The following is a 20,046-nucleotide window of genomic DNA, read 5'->3' as shown; positions in this document are numbered from 1 at the left end:
CATTGCTAGTTTTCAATGGGATTTTTTTTTTAGAATAGAGACGCTAGTTGAGTAAATAATGCTAATTTACTTTTTAATAAATTGGTTTCCAATTTTTCATATAGTAAAATTCACTCTTTTTCATGTAGGGTTCTGAGATTAAAAAATGTATAGAGTTGTGTAACCATCGTCACAATCCAGATAAAGAGTTGTTCGATGACCCACCCTCCCCAGCACACACACACACATATACACACTCTTCCCATGTGATGCCTCTTTGTAGTCAGCCTCTTCCCTATCCCTAACTCCTTGCAACCACTAATTTCTTCTCCATTCCTTTTAGTTTTACCTTTTCCAGAATAACATATAAATGGAATCCTACAGAATGTAGCCTTTTGAATCTTGCACCTTTTATTTACAATGTGTTTGGGATTCATCCATGTTGTTGAATGTATCAATATATTATTCTTTTTTATTGCTGAGTGATATTCGTCTTCCTCTACCCCCAACCCATTGAACCAATTATCTTTATTCTTTCCCTACAGTTTTGCTTTATTCAAAGTATCTTATACATGAAGTCATACAGTATTTAGCCTTTTGGATTTGGCTTCTTTCAGTTAGCAGAAATGCTTTTAAGATTCATTGATGTTGTTACAAGTATCAACAGTTCTCTTCTTTTTATTGATGAGTAAAAAGTAGTATTCTTTTTATCCACTCATCAGTTGAAGACCATCTTGATTGTTTCCAATTTATGACAATGATAAATAAAGCTGCTGTAAAAATGTATGTACAGATTTGTGTCTTAACATGTTTCCACTGATTTCGGGTTAATGTTCTCTGTTTTCTGGTCTCCATGATTTCTTACGAGAAATCTGCAGTCATTCAGTTTGATGTTCCTCTTTATGTAATGTGTGGTTTTTCTCTCACTCCTTTCAATATTTTCCCCATTTTTCCTTTGGTTTAAAGTAGTTTACTTAAGATGTGTCGTGGGGTGGATTTCTTTAATTTTATTCTGTTTGGGATTTACTGAACTTCTTGAAACTGTAATTTTTTTTTTTCAAATTTGGGAAATGTTCAGCCATTATTTATCTTGAAAATACAGCTTTAGTGAGATATAATTCACATAACATATAATTCACCCATTTAAAATATACAATCCAATACTTTTTATTATATTCACAAATATGTACAACTATCACAACAGTAAATTTTAAAAGTTCTTCATCACATCAAAAAGGAACATTGTACCCTTTAGTTATGACCTCCATCTCTACATACCTCACCCCAACCAACCATTAGTCTGCTTTCTGTCTCTATACATTTCCCTGTTTTCATTATTTCATATGAATGAAATTGCCTTTATTTCGTTAAGTGATTTTTTCAGTATTACTCTGTCATTTTATGGGATGTTAATGACATGGATTTTAGAATGTCTTATAGTGTTTCATATGTCTCTGAGGTTCTGTTTATTTTTCATCATTTTCACTCTTTTCTTCATATTGGATGACATCTATTGATCTGTCTTAAGGTTTATTTCCTCAGCCACCTGCATTCTTTTATTGAGCCTATCCAGTATTTTTAAAATTTTTCATATGAGTTTTAGTTCTAGAATTACTTACATTTGTTTTTTTTCATAGTTTCTATTTCTCTGCTGAGAACCTTTTATCATTTCATTCAGGTGTGTTTATTTTTATCCAGAAAAGCATAGTTATAGTAGCTGCTTTAAGATTCTTGTCAGATAGTTCAACTTTGGAGCCATCTTGGAGTTGATACTTGTTGATGATTTGTTTGTTTCAGCAGGCAATCTACCTAGTTAGGTTGACTCCAAAGTTATGTCTTGTCCTCTCTGGATAATGGTTCCAATGTTAATTCAGTTTTCAGAGAGTTTGGGTCAGCACTCTGCATGTGCCACTCATTGGATGTGCTAATTCAGTGGTTAGTCTGAGACGAGCAATTATTGGTATTGTAGTTCAGTACTCAGAGACTTTGTTATGTTTCTTTAGTCCTTTCTGCACACATGCAGTTTGTTGTTGTGACCAGGACTTGTGTTGGTTCATACACAGAATTAGGGGATCTGCTCTCTTCATTCTATCCTCTCTGATTTCTTCCACATTCTTCAATTCCCATGGGCCCTTTATTGTGTTCTGCTGGCCACAAATATGAGTTTCTCTCAGAGTCTTAGCTTTTTGTGCTGGAATATAACTTTACACTATTGGAGCTGCCTTTTGGATGAAGTAAAGAAGAGAGTGCAAAAAAAATAACAGGGATTACCCTCACATTTTTCTTATAATAGGGACCTCTTTTCCTGCTTCCTCTGGCCAGAGAGAGAGATTTTCTCTTGATCAGGGCTTGCCTTGGAGTTGGACTCAGCATCAAAAAAGAGAAAGTGTGTACATGGGGAATCTTGGATTCTCCTTATGTTTACAGGCTCAAAAGTGCGTCTTTTCCTGGTCCTTTGTCTAGAAAATGGGATTTTTCTTGGAATTTTTGTTGATGTCTGCTGTGTAATCTTGTGACTCATTCTCTCCTCTGGTCAAATTCAGGAGATAAAGGTGGAAAATAAACCTAGGGAATTCATCAGAGTTAATTTTCAAATTTTGATCTTCCCTAATTAATTTGTTTTTGTTTCATTTTCAGAGTTCTTATGTAGTTTCTTTTTGTATTCTACATAAGGATTTTAGTTTATAATCGGGAGAGATAGGCTTATGAGCTTATTTCATTTTGACTGTCACAAGAAACTCTAATTTACTTTTTAATTTTTTTTTCTGTTGACTTAAAATCCTTTTTATCTAGTTCGTCTTCCTGTTGCCTAATTTTCAAACATCTCAGTTCAGTGTTTGGCAGATTGTAAGGGTGCAGATAGGAAATATTTTAAGCTTTGCAGGCATAGGGTCTCTGTCACAACTGGTCAACTCTGCTGTTGTAGTGCAAAAGCAGCCATAGATAAGATGGAAACAAATGGGTCTGGCTGTGTTCTAGTAAAATTTTTACAGAAATGGACAAGAGGTCAGATTTAGCTCATGGGTTATAGTTTGTAGAACCTTGATCTAAGTCTTCTACTTTACTGTTTCTTGAATTAGTTGTTAAAGAATGAGTAGTATTACCTACTGAGCTCTGCATGTTGACTTGTTTTGTTTCCATGATTACTTACATCTTTCTCCTATAGTTTATTTTTTCTTCTGTATAGTATGTCATGATGTTTAATTAACTGAAGGAAAGAGGAATTCACAACAGTGCAATTATATAAAACTGTTCTTATTATAATTTGCTTTGAATATACCCCCATGGTAGATTTCTGTGGCGTTTTTTTTCCTGTCATAAATACTTGGTTGGGGACAATTTAATGAAAGTACATAGGTTATATACTTAGTATATAGTTATCTGTTGTTGCAAAACTCTAAACAATATGAAATTAAGCATAAAGCTCTGAAAATCAAAGTTTCTCAAGGATAATCTGGGAACCATGTTAATAGTGTTCCTTTTCTAAGTACTTCTATGTGTCCTTTGTCCTTTTGTTTTTCACTAAGTGTGGATCTTGTTAGATTGTGGAAGGAAATGCCTAGGGTTATATTTTTCTTAGTTATCACTCTTGTTTTAATACTTTTGAACCTCAATTTTTGAACAATGTTTTTCAGGTAAATGGTCTTAAAATGGTTGATGAGCCAATGGAAGAGGGAGAAGCAGATTCTTGTCATGTAAGTATTTATGTTAATTTATTAAGCCACATTTTTAGCATATAAGGAAAAAGAATACAGGGAAAGGAGAAAAGCTCCTATCAAACAAATATATTCAGGTAAGTTGGTAATAAGCAAATGGAATTATTAATAACTCAACTGCAGTTTAAAATATAGGACAGGTTTTCCTGACAGAAATACTTATGCATGCATTTTTAAAAATAAACAGCTTTATTGAGACATAATTTACATGCTATTGAATTCACCCATTTTAAGTGTAATGGATAAAATTTTCAGTTGCCAGTGTATGAGTAACTGAATTATTATACTTAAATATAGAATCCTTTGAGAAGATTATCTTCAACCTCAGGGTAGAAAGGATATCTGACTTGGAAATATTGAACTGTATAAGCATAACTTGAAATCATTTAAAATCAATTTCCTGGCTTTTAGAAAGGATTATGTGTAAATTATTTCAGAAGTTTCTAACTAGTTTTAAAGACTGCTTAGCCATTAGACCATTCTATGTAATGCCTAGATACTAGAGTCTTATTTTACAAGATCTAGTTTTACAGAGAGCATTCTTAAGATTTGTAGGGAGAATCTGACTAAATCAGCATCTACATTTATGTTGTTATTTTATGGTTGTTATTTCTATAGATATTTTCATAGAGTTATAGATTTTTTAAGCTGGAAAGACCCTCAGAGATATTATGTAATACTTCATTGTATGGATTAGTCTACTGAAACTTGGAGAGTCTGTGATTTATACTAGGTGATAAAAGTAACTAGTAGCAGAATCAAGACTTAGGGCAGTGTGCTTCCTTTTAGGTCAGATATATTGTGTAGACCTGAAGAAGTAGAAGATCAGGAGAACATTATCCTTTTTCTATTTGGTTGTGGATGAAATCAACTTTGATGACCCCTCCACCAAAACTTGTTCATAATTGGAATTAGCTCAGATAGAAACCAGCAGAGGGATTTAAATTAGGTTTGTCCAAAACTGTCCTTTGAAATGTTCTATGTAACTATTTCTGCAGTTAGTAACCATGTAACAACACTTTTAATTTTGATTGACAATATGAGAGATACAATGTTGTCTTTGTAGCTTTTGCAGTTTACTGAATATTAATAATATATTGTAATTTTGAGTATAATTAAATGTAAACTATCAAAACCATTATCTAGAGATTTGTCTACAGATCATATGGACTAATAGGCATAGTAATATTAATGTTGCCAGTTTATAAAAGATAAAGGCGTATAAGGAACTATTAAAGGCAGTGGAGAAGGAGAAGGCTGCTTATTATATTTTAGCATTAATAAATTCACAAGGATATCATGGCTTACACCACAGGGGAACAGTGTGTGTGGTGCATAAACTCAAGGACACATACACAGGGTGATTGGCAAATATTTACCTTTATAATTTTAGTAGAAGATAAGTCAGGAAGTTCAGTTTTTAGTGGAAAGGCAGTAAAAATATACAGTGCTAGTTACTTACATGATCTACCTTATGCAATCAACTTCAGTGGCTCCCAGTGTGAAATTTTGGAGAGTAAAGGACCTAGAATCACTTCCAAGGATTTGATTTAGTTTGTGGCCTGAGTTATCTGGACTTGAAACCATGTACTTCGGGTGTGTGATGGCTAAAGTACTCAATTTGTGTCAATAAAACTATATGAGTGATTAAAAACACCATATATATTTATCCCTTAAATTTTTTAAATATACAGCTAGGATTTTTTTCTTTGTGATTGCCATGTGTTTTTTTGTGGTTGGCTTTTTTTTTTTTTTACTGTTTTAAAATAGTGTAGGATTGTAGAGACTGCTCTGTGATGGGTAAGTATTAGGTAACAGGTTGCTGATAAACTATATCTAATATCACATTTCACCACCTAGTATCCTACTTCTTTCAACAATGTCAAGGTTAGAAAAAGTTTGTTATGATTTGTCTCCTTTAGTAGTTGGCTGACACGAGTTAACTTTTTATTTGTTATCAAAATAAACATAACTGCCTTATATTTGGTAGTTTATGATCCATTGGTATTTATTTTTAAAACTCTACCCAGTATCTGTTTTTTCTGAAATAAAATACATATTTTTAATGCTATCAATATCTTAAAAATTTCAAAGAATATTCAGTTAGCAATTAGATTCTTTGTTGATTACATTAGTGCAAGGTCAGCAACATGTTTAGTCTCTAAAGTGATTTATATTTTTATTATGCAGAGATGTAAATGTCATAGTGAACTGAAAATGTATATTTTGAAAAACAATGCTGAATATCCTGATTTTTTTAAGCCCTGAATTTCTTATTTTAAAAACCATTCTTGACAGATGTCTCTTAAGAATTCTTTCAAAAATACTTTTTTACAAGTGTGTTTTACTTAGACTCAGTGGAACCACAGGTAGGAGCTATTTCAAGCTGAGAATGTCTGCTTTCTGTATGGTGGATTTTTTTTCCTCTATTTGTCTTTCTATTCTGATGCACATTTAGCCTTAGTATGCTTCAGTATTTTTTCTCTTGCAATGCTGATGTTTACTTCTAATTTCTATTCAGTTACTTAAAAAACTGGAACCTTTGTCCTACAGATATGCAAAACTCTCAGATGAATAATTATTGTTCAACTAAAAAATGTTGGTCAGCCACTATAAAGTCGAGTTATGCTGCACCATCAGGTATGCAAAGATAAGTACTACAGAGAGTATCTGACTCAGGATGGTTCAACTTATGAGTTTCAACTTTATAGTGGTGCAAAAGTGATATTCAGTATGTTCCTCAACTTACAATAGGATTAAGTTTGGATAAACTCACTGTAAGTTGAAAGTGAATTTTCAACTTACAATAGGTTTATGGGGACAACACTGTCATAAGTCCAGGAACATCTGTACAAATAAGTTCAGTAACTTCAATTTTTATGGATGTTTTGTGGTTTTCAAAGTTCTCAGTTGATCCTTATAACTGAGATCTGAAATAGAGTAAGTATTACTGCCAATTTGTAGATGAGGGAACTAAGGAGCTGACCCTCGTAAGTAGAATAAACCAAACCAAGTGGGAACTAGTTTGCCGGCATTCTTTGGTTTTCAGTCATAATGCAGACTTTTACAAAACTAAGTGTTCTGCAGATACCTTCCATTGTGTACATAATTTTGATGTGCTTAGTTCACCCTCATGGCATTTTGGCATTTATATTGGTATTACACTTAGCTTTCTTTCAAAGCACACTAATATTTGACATGGTTTTCAATGACCCCATATTATTCACTGAATGAGAAGGGTATATTGAGCTGCTCTTCTGGGTCTTTGCATATATGTTTCAGCAAATCCACAACTAAATGATTCTTGGATTTTTAGGGTGATCTTTTCACTAAACTGGCCTGTGTACCTACAGATAAAGCTGATGTTTGAATAGATGAATGTTTTATTATTAAATAAAAAACGAACAAGTTCAGGCTTTAAAAATACTTCTTTTGTTTTGATTTGTTTTCTGGAGGTTAGTTCCACAGTCATATGAAAACTGCTGTAATTGAGTTATAATAGTATATTGCTATTAGGTTGTCATCAGCTTTTTCTCTTTTCAATTAACAGGTGATTCCATCTTCCTAAACAAATCAGTTATCAAATGAATGGAGCAATAGTAGATTTGACAGTTCATTTTGTACTTTAACAGTGTGTTTTCCCAGTGTTACAGCACTGTTGGCCCTCTGGATTAAAAAGATGATCACAGATTATAGAGGTCAGAACATACTATTTTGGTTGTGGTTGAGCCTTCATACTTTTTCTGTATATCACTGATTACTTTATGGTTGCAAAAAAATAATAAAACCTAATTAATAGTCATCCTGGCCTCAGATTCAGATTTTTTATTTGATGTAGAAAGACTAGGGGTCCTTATTTAGAGGTTATTAAATCTTCATTTCACAGTAGCAACATTATTTTCAAAGATCAGCTAAGATTATGTACCATGTATAGTTTGCTAGGGCTACCCTAACCAAATAACCACAGATGGGTGGCTTAAACAGCAGAAATTTATTTTCCCAAGATGCTGCATTCTATAAGATTGAGATCAAGGTGTTGGCAGGGTTGGTTTTTCTGAATCCTCTTTCCTTAGCTTATAGATGAGTCTTCTCCCTGTGCCTTTACGTGGTCATTCCTCTGTAGATGTAGGTATTCTAATTTCCTCCTCAAATAAGGATGTCAGTCATATTGGATTAGAACCCACCCATATGGCCTCATTTTACCTTAATTACTTCTTTAAGGGCCCTATCCCTAAATACAGTCATGTTCTGAGGTACTGGGAGTTAGGACTTTAACATATTAACTGTTAGGGGACATAATTTAGCCCATAGCATACTTGTAGCTTTTTGTTTCTTTGACGGATGTGATGTTTCTGACAGAGTTCTCTATCCTCAAATTCACAGTTTATTTCTGTATCCCCAGTGTGCAGCACAGTGTCTGATAATAGGATGTGTGCTTAATGAATGTTGATTTGCTGGGTGAATAATAAGAGTGCATATATGGGAAGATAAGGTGATATAGCACAACTTTATCATACCAGGATAGGGAATTTTTTTAAGGATGATTTACTCTCAGGAAAAAAGAAATAAATCACTTATAAGTACATTACCACCTATTTCAGGCTAGATTGTTGCTACTATCAAGCTTTTGAAATGGTGCAGAACCTGAAGAAAGGGAGGTGGAGGGAAGAAAGAGGGTTTCAGTTGACAAAAAGGGACATTATAATAGTAAAAATCAATAAACATAGCCTTGGGATGGCTGAGAAAGTTTAGGCAATAGACAAGAATGGGGCAGGGAGCAGATAGAAAAAGACAGAATAAGTACTGGAAATGGTGACACAGGAGGGTATCACATACTTTGAGAGTAAAAAAGAGCTAGTGGCGTGGAAATGATAAAAGTAATAAGTAGCTATATGTAAACACATACACACACGTGTATATGTGTGTGCACGCATGTATGCACATATGTGTATGTATTTGTGTGTATATCTATTATATATCTATATAACTATAAATCTTAGAAGCACCCAGATATTGTTTTTCAATCCTGGCCATGTGTCCGAATCAACTGGGGAGGCTTAAAAAATACACATGCTTACGTTTTCCTGTAGTTCTACTGAACCACAATCTCTGAGGGTGGGACCCAAACAAGTGCAGTAAATAAATATTTCTTCTACAGGTGATTCTTATGGGCAACCAGGGCATTACAAATTGTCTGTGTAAAGGCACAGTAGTCATAATTTGGTGATATAATATGTGGTAGTTGTTGGCCTAGGAACATATGTCTTTATTTAAAAAGGCAAATGGCTAAGCATTAGGTTAATATTCAGGGGTTATTGTGTCCTTTATTTGTGTTGAGTACAACACATACTCAGCACAGTGTAATAAAAATACTGACAATGGATAATATGGAAGAAGTTTATATTCTTCACAGTGTATGGGAAGATATGCTTATTTTATTTAGAAATATTGTTATCACAAAGTTGGTTATATTCAAAGCTGACACAATTTCATTAGCCAGAATGAATCCTGTTTCCTTATTTCCTTTATATATTTAAAAAAAGAAATCGTGGGTATATATATTTTTTGTTTTGTAGACTGTATTTAAGAATAATTTTGAGATTTCTTATTGTTTAATTTTACCTTTAAAATCTTTATTTTCTATTGTATATATTTAAGGTGTACAATGGGATGTTTTCATATACATTGTAAAATTATTATGATTGTTAAGCAAATTAACATCCATCATCTCACAGTTGCCCTATTTTTTGGTGGTAAGCACTATCTTCATTTTAAAAAGTATATATTTTTTCCTGTTTCTTTTATAATATTGAGCAGATTTCTTTGTCTTTCTGCTCTCATGAGATCAAAAAAGTATTGTGCTAAGCATTAGGAATAAAGAGATCAATGTGGTGTAATACCTACATTTAAGAAGCCCACAGTCCAGTGGGAAAGAAAGACATGGTAATTAGTTGTTCAGACACAGTGTAACATTTTACGTTGGCTGTCTCCTGGGAAAAGTGATTTTTCTCATCTAGTTGCATTTTCATATTGGGAGCTTTTTAGAGTACTGCTGCTGAAAATTGAAAGGCATTGCATTTTAGAGGATGGGCATGTGTGCATTATTAATAAAAGGTAAAAGGGCATTGGACAAACATTTTCATTTGGAAAACCTGCGTAGGTTTGGTGAAACTAACTATAGTACAATTTGTTTCCTAACTCTGAACACTTCTAAAAAAACTGATGCCAATATGATCCATACTTATAGTGATAATCTAAACATAAGCAGGGACCTGAAGTACCTTCTTGAACATAAAAATATTATATTGTGTTCAATATAGAATCACAGACATTGAGGGGACCTTAGAGACCCATCTAACAAAACCCCTTTGTCATGTGAGAAAACTGAAGGAGAGAGTGATTTGTGATTTAGCCAAGGTTTCTTAGCTTATAGGTGCATACAGATATATTATACTTTAATATAGTCCCCAAATGTCAGCTACAAAGCGTATATATTTGCATTAAAAAAGGTTGTTTACTTTTTTAAAAAAGGACCTCTTTCAAATAGGGAAATTCACTTGCATAGCAGATTGATTTTAATTTAATTTTTATTTTCAGTAAACATTTATAAATTACCATCACTATTTAAAAGGGTCTGGCGAAATACTATTTTGATGTATAAGAAACATCTGATATACTTTCAAAATCAGTTATTCTTCATTTCTTGTTGATTTGCTGGTGGTTCCTAACACCTACAATTAAAATTTCTTTGCCTAGGTACCCCCCTTGAGATAGTGAATGCCTGACTACCTATATTCCATGGAAGTTATTTTAGCTGCCATGAAGTCTAGCTCATTTGGGACCATACTCTTGTTCACTTTGGCTTCAATCACCATTGACTAATCAGTTAATTGAAGAGTGAATAGATTGAGAACATTCTTGGCATCCAGGCTAAAATTAGTATGCTATAATGGAATGCTACCAAGATTTATAGACATTGTGATTAAGTAGTCATGTAAAGTTAAATTCTGTGGGTCTTAGTTTTCTTCTTTATACAGTCAGAGAGTTAGATAAGTTATCCCTTCCAACTCTGTTATTTTGTGATATACATCTGTCATCCTAGCTATTGTGCTTCTGTAGGCACTAGAATTAATTACAGCTCACTTGAATGTAGTCATCACAGCTGAGTGGAGTCCTGCATCAAGGGGAGGAACCACTCACTGGGTGGCTTTCTTTCTGCTTCACCCAGGTGGTACGAAATCTGGCATATAATTTATGTATAAAATTTCAGTAAACGGACCATAGCCTGGAAACATTTGTTGGGGCTCTGCAGATTTTGTTGGTCTTTGCCAGTTTCTTTTTCATTGATGTGGTTAGTTGGCCATTTAAACATTTAAAATAGTATAGTGAAATACTATTTAAAAAAGCTCTTGAGGTCACGTTTTTTGGTCATGCCCCACACTTTACAAGGTTTTATTTTGACTTTTCCTGCCTCTACCTCATTAGTCACAGTCCATTGAAGGGTCTTGAGACTGTTGTTAACAATTTTATTATATTGCTACCAAGCTGGAAGGGAAGGCTGAAGCATAGATTTCTTCTTACATTTTATTTACATGAAATTATGTAGTAGGGAAGGTGGTGGTAGTGCATCTGTATGTGCTGTATGTGTTAGAAAACAGGGAAATAAGGATACTGGTAGCCCATAAAACTCTCTGCTACATTGAGGGAGTTGGGTATATTATTTCTATTATGACTTCTGATTTTAAATGGAACTAATCAGAAGATGTTGAAAATGGATTCAAGTATTGTTTGGATTTCTTTTTACAGGATGAAGGAGTTGTTAAAGAAATCCCTATTACTCATCATGTTAAGGAAGGCTATGAGAAAGCAGATCCTGCACAGTTTGAGTTGCTCAAGGTTCTTGGTCAGGGGTCATTTGGAAAGGTAATGAATAATTTTTTCCCCATTTGTTCCCCTTCTAAACATTTAGCAAAAAAAGTGAACACATACGTAGAAATCTGATTAATGAGTCGTTTCTAAACTTCTGAATGGATGCTCACAAAGGTAATTCTTTAATTTTATTCCTTTCATTGCTGTTGTACTTTTATTACCATTTCTTTGTACTTCTCTGTAACAAGGTTTTCCAATTCCCTAGGCTTACTGATTTCTCGAGGGAAAAATATAGCATATTCTTTATTAGCTGCCTAAATCAAAGTAGCTTGATTTTTGTAAAAAATGGTATTCCTATCTCCTTGTTCCCATGCTGGCATGAATACAGCTTGTTTTCTCCTGGTGATTTAATCTACATTTGTTAGCTATGACACAGAAATCAGAATTTATGTCTCAATTCATGTATGAATTCGTCTGTCATCTGTTAAAGTAGAACAAGGGTGCGTAAAGTAGAACAAGGGTAGTTACTGGGTGATATGTGGTTTATGTGAAATTTAAGTCTTCAGAGAGCTTACATTTCAAGGCAGAAAGCAAAATTGAGTAAGAATAACTATTATAGTCATTACTAAAGTTGTTTATTAAGCACTTAATAACATGGTTTTAGGAAAGAAGTGTATAGGTCTGGTTCCTGACCTTTATATACCTAACATCTAATACATGAAAATTATTGCATACACATAGTAACAGCCTTTAGAAAAACAGCAATTTAGAAAAACCGCAATTTAAGGGGAGAAAGATAAAGAGAAACTACTAATTTCAAGTGGCTGAGATTTAGTTTTAAAGGGGAAAAATAAGGCAATTGAGCATAGGTTATTTATAGTGCTCTGGAACATTTTAAAATAAAGACATTTTTATTTTATTGGGTTTTAGAAATGGGGTCTTGCTCTGTCACCCAGGCTGTAGTGCAGTTGCATGATTGTAGTTCACTGTAGCCTTGATCTCCTGGGCTCAAGTGATCCTCCATCCCCAGCTTCTCAAGGAGCTGATACTACAGGTGTGCACCACCACACCCAGCTAATTAAAAAAAAAATTTCTGGACACAAGGTTTTGCTGTGTTGCTCATGCTGGTCTCGAACTCCTAGCCTTAAGTGATCTTCCCACGTTAGCCTCCCAAGGAAAGACATTTATTGAATGCTCAGTGTGTTCACAACAATGTATAAGCAGTATTAGTGACTATAAAATAGATGTCATCTTAAAGTAACCTGATATTTATGCATTATAGAATATAACGTGAAATATAAAGAAACATTTTCAGGACACAAAAAAGACAAACTGAGATGAATTATGGCTTGGCAGTGAATTGGTACAGGAGATATATAAGACAGGGAGATAGGACTTGAACAGTGTTCTGAGGAGAGAAAAACTAGAAGGAACTGTTAATAGATTGGTGGTGGTGGTGGTGGTGGTGGTGATGATGATGTTGGTGGGGAGTGTTTATAGAACTGATCTGTAGAGTAGGCATGTATATTATATACAACTTTATTTTAAAGTTTCTAAAAGTGTAATATTCTTTTAGCTATTTTGCACTTTATAGCTATTTTTATGGTGTTAATTTTAGAAGAACAGAGATGAAGTTATTTTATATTCCAGATGTATAAAGGCTTAAATATTTGACTTAAATAAAATGTCACCAGGCAAACATTTCAAGCTATTAAAATTACCTGCTTTGTCTTTTGATGTATGTATTTACTCATATATGCTTTTGTTTATCTCCAGCTTTGTTCCAGAAAGGATTTAAGGCTTTCATAGATGAATATTAAATAAAATTAAAAATAAGTAGTGAAGGTGATGGAAACAGAAAGCTCAGAGCAGGAAAGATTAGATGAAGCCAGGAGTACACTCTGTTCACAAAAGCATGACATAAGGGTCTGTAAGTCCTTTTCTAGTAGGTCAAAAATTAGACTTAAGTTTTCTAGCAGCCATTATAAAGAAGCTAATATATTTGAGTGTATTATAATTGACAGTATTTTAAAGGTGGAAACGGATTAAACAGACCAGAGAAATTTCCCTCATGGGTTTTCGTAAAGAAAATACTGTATAACATAATGAAATATATTCAATAACATCATGTTAAATATAGCAACATGCTGAAAAGTTGTCAATGTAGTGCTTAAATTCAGGGAAATCTCAGCTTTGTCTGTGCTGGGATTTAGTTTTAAGAAGAATATCATTGAAACCTTTTAATTCCTAATATTAAAGTACAAAATAGTGATCTTTATGTAGTTCATCAACCAAAGAAATATTAAGGAGGTGGCTTTTTTTCCCCCTAGGATATGAACATACTTGCTTGTCAGTGTTACATCATTTGCGTAGGCATTGTGTAGGTGTGACTTGTTATATGCTGAACCTATTCAGGAATTTGGCCAAGGCTGTGAATCAGATAAGTGTAGGAGCAATTCCAAGAGACTTTGAGCTGCAGAGTCTTAAGTTTTTCTTCAAAAGTTCCGTTGTTAAAATGCAGTAAATGGGATTTTAGCCCATATAAAGCCTTATAACATTAAATGTTTTTATTGTCTATTTAACAGTGGCGGAACCCTGCTAAAGTCAACTTAAAATTGTAGTTTAAGGAAGCATGCATTATTATCATGAAAGGTGCATATACAATTCTGTCCTAAGCACACCAAGTATAATGCTATTAATGATCATTAATGTATGGGTTGAAAGGTATACTAAACAACTTACATTAATTATTTTAAAACACAATTAAACACATGAAAATACCTTTGAAATTGTCTGATTAGTTGTCCTTATATATCATGTGCCAAATAATATTTATATAAAACATACATTTTAATATTTGTGGATTATAAAAAAATACTTTTGCTTTTGTGATAGTAAAGACTTTAAGTACAGGACTTAAAAATGAATTTTTGAAAATATCAAATACTTGTACTCTTAAATAAGTGATCAACTCTCAAGTGATAGTTTTTAAAAACATATGCTTACATCTTAAAATTTCCTGAAGTTGGTTCTTTCTCTTCAAACAGGGTTTAAATATGTGTGATCTTCTAGTTCACTGCAGTTACTGAATATTCTTATAGGAAAATATAAACGTCCATGTGATTGAGAGAAAAGTATATTGGAGTAACTCACCCATTCTTTTGGACAATTTCCCATTATTGGATTAGGGTGACTGAAAAGAAGCCTCTTATCAATATAGATACGTTTTTAGGTCCACGAGTTTGAAGCCATGCAACAACTTTTTTACTTTAATTATTTCTTTAAGCACCCTATCCTCAAATACAGTCATGTTCCGAGGTACTGGGAGTTAGGACTTTAGCATATTAACTTTGAGGGGACATAATTTAGCCCATGGCGTACTTGTATCTGTTTCTTTAAAGGGCATGATGTTTCTGACAAATTTCTCTGTCCTCAAGTTCACAGTTTATTTCTGTATCCCCCAGTGTCCAGCACAGTGTCTGATACAGAATATGTGCTTAATGACTGTTAATTTGTTGATTGAATAACTAATGAGTACATATATGGGAAGATAAGGTGATACAGCACAACTTTATTATACCAGGATAGGGAAATTTTTCAAGGATGATTTAGGAAAAAAGAAATAGATCACAGATAAGTACATTATCTATCACCTTATTTCAAGTTAGGTTGTTACTACTGTCAAGCTTTTGGAATGGTGCAGAACCTGAAGAAAGTGAGGTGGAAGGAGGAGGGAGAGTTTCAGATGACAAAAAAGGACATTATAATAGTAAAAATCAATAAACATAGCCTTGGGAAGGTTGAGAAATGTTAGGCAATAGATAAGAATGGGGTGGAAAAAGAACTACTTTTGTAGTTGATTTTGGGAAGGGGGCAGTGAGATACGATATTTTCTCATGCTAGGAAAGTCACTCATAAGACCTGAAAAAAAAAGAAAAAACAGATCAGATGTTAAACAGGTTACTTCTCTAGACTGCGAATGATGGATCCTATTAAATGCCATATTGGGATACTAGTGAATATTAGAAGAACTAGGGGAAAAAAGTGGCTCCTTTATGCAACAGTGTCTTCAGAAAGCCTAGACTCTTTCTTTCTTCCTTGCTTGCCTCTTCTCACTCTTCATATTCCATTCTTTACAATCCCACTAAGGGCTATGTTTTGTAAGAGTGGTTCTGAAATTGTGGTCTCCGTACCCCTGGACAATCCCAAGACTTTTCAGGGAGTCCTCAAGTCAAAGCTACTTCACAGTCATCCTAAGATATTATTTGTACAACTGCTGGCATGTTGGCCAATCAAGACAGTGACTTCAAATGGTACCAGTAGTCATTGTAGTCTTCATTTTCTTACATATACAGTTTAAGAATGTCCTTGATGAGACATTAACAATTATTACATTTATTAAATCTCAATCCTTGAATACCCTTCTTTTGAATAATATGCGATGAAATAGGAAGTACACGTGAAGCCCCTTAGCCACATAACAAAATAGAATGGTTGTCTCAAGGCAGAGGACTTGTGCAAATTTTTTGAGTTGTGAGCTGAACCAACCACTGTTTTTATGGATCACCACTTTTCCTTGAAAGGACAATAAACTATGGTTACCTAAATATGCTTATTTCGTAGGTGTTTTCTCAAAAATGAATGGAGTGAGCCTGTTCATAGAAAAACAACTGATACTCTTTTTGTCAATGGTAGAATCTGAGCTTTCCAGCAAATAATTGAATTTAGGCAAATGTATATTTGCCACATTGACATCATCTTCTTGATGCAGCTATACTTATTTTTATTATGCTTCCCTTCATTGCACTTCACAGATATCCTTCACTTCATTGCGCTTCACAGATACGTATGTGTGTATATATATGTATATGTGTGTGTGTATATACATATCTATATATATCCTATATATCTATATCTCTCTATATATCTATATATCTATATCTCTATATATATCCTATATATCTATACCTCTATATATCGTACATATCTATATCTATATATATCCTATATATATCTATATATCCTATATATCTATATATATCCTATATATCTATATATCCTATATATCTATATATATCCTATATATATCTATATATCCTATATATCTTATATATATCTATATATCCTATATATCTATATATATCCTATATATCCTATATATCTATATATATCCTATATATATCTATATATCCTATATATCTATATATATCCTATATATCTATATATCCTATATATCTATATATATCCTATATATATCTATATATATCTATATATATCCTATATATATCTATATATATCTATATATCATATATATATATCTATCCTATATATATCTATCCTATATATATCTATCCTCTATATATCCTCTATATATCTATCCTCTCTCTATATATATCCTCTCTATATATCCTCTCTCTATATATCCTGTATATATCCTCTATATATATATATCCTATATATATATTCTCTATATAGTCCGTGTCTCATATTTTGGTAATTCTTGCAGTGTTTCAAATGTTTTCCTTACTGTTATATCTGTTATGGTTCTTTGTGGTCTGTGATCTTTGATGTTAGTGTTGTCATTGTTTCTGGGTGCCATGAACCACGCACACATAAGACAGTGAGCTTCATTGATAACTGGTGTGTGTGTTCTGGCTATTTTACTGACCAGCTGTTTCCCCATCTCTCTCTGTCTCCTTGGGCCCCTCTATTCCCTGACCTGCAAGAATATTGAAATTGGTCTAAGTAATAACTCTACAGTGGCCTTGGAGTGTTCAAGGGAAGGGAAGTGTTCTGCATTTGTCACTTTAAATCAAAAGCTACAAATTATTAAGCTTGGTGAGGAAGGCATGTCAAAATCTGAGGTAGGCTGAAAGCTAAGGTTCTTGTGCCAAACAGCCAAGTTGTGAATGCAAAGGAATGTTCTTGAAAGAAATTAAAATTGCTACTCCAGTGAACATATAAATAATAAGAAAGTGAAACAGCCTTATTACTGATATGGAGAAAGTTTTAGTGGTCTAAATAGAAGATCAAAGCAGCCACAACACTCCCTCTAGCCAAAGTCTAATCTAGAGCAATTCCCTAGCTCTCTTTAATTCTGTGAAAGCTGAGAGAGGTGAGGAAGCTGCACAAGAAAAGTCTGAAGAGAAAAAGGAAAGAAGCCATTTTCGTAACATAAAAGTGTAAGGTAATGCTACAGATGCTGATGTAAAAGCTGTAGCAGGTTAGTCAGAAGATCTAGCTAAAGTAACTCTTGAAGGTGGTTACACTAAGCAACAGGTTTTAATTGTAGAAGAAACAGCCTTCTGTTGGAAGAAGATGCCATCTAGTCTTTCATAGCTAGAGCGAAGTCAGCGCCTAGCTTCATAGCTTGGAAGGACAGGCTGACTCTCTTGATAGAAGCTAGTGATCCTGGAACTTTTAAGTTGAAGCCAATGCTCATTTGCCATTCCAAAAATTCTAGGGCCCTTAAAAGTTATGTTAAATCTACTATGCTTATGCTCTATAAATAGAACAACAAAGCCTGAATGACAGCACATCTGTTTATAGCATGGTGTGCTAAGTATTTTAAGCCCACTGTTGAGACCTACTGTTCAGGGAAAAAAAAAGACATTTCTCAGAATATTACTGCTCATTGGCAATACTCCTAGTTACTCAAGAGCCCTGATAGAGATGTACAAGGAGATTAATGTTGTTTTCATGCTTGCTATTACAATATCCATTCTGCAGCCCATGAAACAAAGAATAATTTTGACTTTCAAGCCCTATTATTTAAGAAATACATTTTGTAAGGCTATAGTTGCTGTAGATGGTGATTGCTCTGATGAATCTGGGCAAATCAAATTGAAAACCTCTGGAAAGGACTTGCTATTCTAGATGTCATTAAGAACATTTGTGATTCATGGGAGGAAGTCAAAATATCAACATTAACAGGAGTTTGGAAGAAGTTGATTCCAACCCTTATGGATGACTTGGAGGGGCTCAAGACATCATTGGAGGAAATCACTGAAAATGTGGTGGAAATAGCAAGACAATTAGAATTAGAAGTGGAACTAAAGATGTGACGGAAGTGCTGCAGTCTCATGATAAAACTTGAATGGATGAGGAGTTGCTCCTTGTGGATGAGCAAAGAAAATAGTTTTTTTGAGGTGAAATCTACTTCTGGTGAAGATGCTATGAACATTGTTGAAATGACAGTAAAGGCTTTAGAATATTACGTAGACTTCTTTAATAAAGCAGTGGTAGGATTTGAGATGATTGAGTTCACTTTTGAAAGCGATTCTACTGTGTATAAAATGCTATCAAACACCATCAAATTCTATAGAAAATTATTTCATGAAAGGAAGTCAATCTGTGCAACAAACTTCATCACTGTCTTATTTTAGGAAATTGCCACAGCCACCCTAACCTTCAGCAGCCACCACCCTGATCACTCAGCAGCCATCAACATTGAGGCAAGACCCTCCACCAGCAATAAGATTATATCTCACTGAAGACTCAGATGATCATTAGCATTTTTTAGCAATAAAGCATATTTAATTAAGGTATATAGGGTCATAATATTTGTTTGCTCTTTATTAAGGTAACAAAAAGTGGGCCTGGGTCTTAAAAGTAGGTATGTAGCTCAAGTTTGTCTTTCATTATGTTATTTATCTCTTACATCACAAAATTCTCAAAGTTCAGGACCAGGTCATCTATTTTAAAAATTTTCCTTTCTATAGTAGTATTTATATGCATTATGATTTATTAAATCATAACAGTTTTTTTGATTAAAAACTAAATTAAATCTAAGAAAAGTGAGAAAAGAATAATGTAAATTATAGAATAATTTATAGGAGAAGGTATAACTTTTTTCATTTATTTTTTTAAATTGACAAATAGTTGTACATATTCGTGGGGTACATAGTGAAGTTTCAATACGTATAATGTATGGGGATCAGATCAGGGTAATTTTGCATCCTTCAACAAATCTCTCACTATGTCTCCCTTCCCTCTATGGGAAGGCATATGTTTATAAAATTAGAGAAAATGCAAGGATATAAGTGTATGCTGGTGTGTTTGTGTAGAGCAAGAATGACTAGAAATGTGAATTTTCCTTTTTTTTTTTGTTCAATTTTCTATTAGGTTTTTCTTGTTAGAAAGAAGACCGGTCCTGATGCTGGGCAGCTCTATGCAATGAAGGTGTTAAAAAAAGCCTCTTTAAAAGGTAGAAAATTAGAAAGTTTATTAAAATAGAATTTGACAAAGCATATTTTAAGAAATATGCTGTGTATTACTTGCATAAGGTGAATAGATGTAGCTATTTTTAACATTGGTATTTGTGGCAGTTTTTCTAGCCTGTAGGTAATATTACTAGATTTGATATTGGCACATGCCTACACTTAGTGAGAGTGCACCCCCGTAAAAATTTGACGCTAGAAAAAGTGACATATTTTCATTTAATTTAAACTTATTAACTTAATTAGGATATATTCTTTTCTTT

The 20,046-nt window shown here is 33.5% G+C and overlaps 1 protein-coding gene across 6 annotated transcripts in view; it reads left to right on the top strand.

The window, feature by feature from the left end:
- RPS6KA6 (ribosomal protein S6 kinase A6) overlaps positions 1 to 20,046 on the top strand; it is a 126,984-nt gene that overhangs the window by 20,452 nt on the left and 86,486 nt on the right. For 4 of the 6 annotated variants that reach the window (XM_019018805.4, XM_055375425.2, XM_063703279.1 and 1 more), the window contains 3 exons: positions 3,615 to 3,674; positions 11,502 to 11,618; positions 19,689 to 19,770. In XM_019018805.4, the coding sequence (XP_018874350.1) occupies positions 3,615 to 3,674; positions 11,502 to 11,618; positions 19,689 to 19,770 (259 nt within the window). Of the gene's footprint in view, positions 1 to 3,614; positions 3,675 to 7,268; positions 7,394 to 11,501; positions 11,619 to 19,688; positions 19,771 to 20,046 lie in introns of those variants that run through there. The other 2 variants (XM_055375426.2, XM_055375427.2) reach the window with 2 other exon arrangements.

Source organism: Gorilla gorilla, chromosome X (assembly GCF_029281585.2).
Source record: "Gorilla gorilla gorilla isolate KB3781 chromosome X, NHGRI_mGorGor1-v2.1_pri, whole genome shotgun sequence".
Lineage (NCBI taxonomy): Eukaryota > Metazoa > Chordata > Mammalia > Primates > Hominidae > Gorilla > Gorilla gorilla.
The sequence above is the reverse complement of the archived record's forward strand: the minus strand, read 5'-3'. Positions and strand labels throughout refer to the sequence as shown.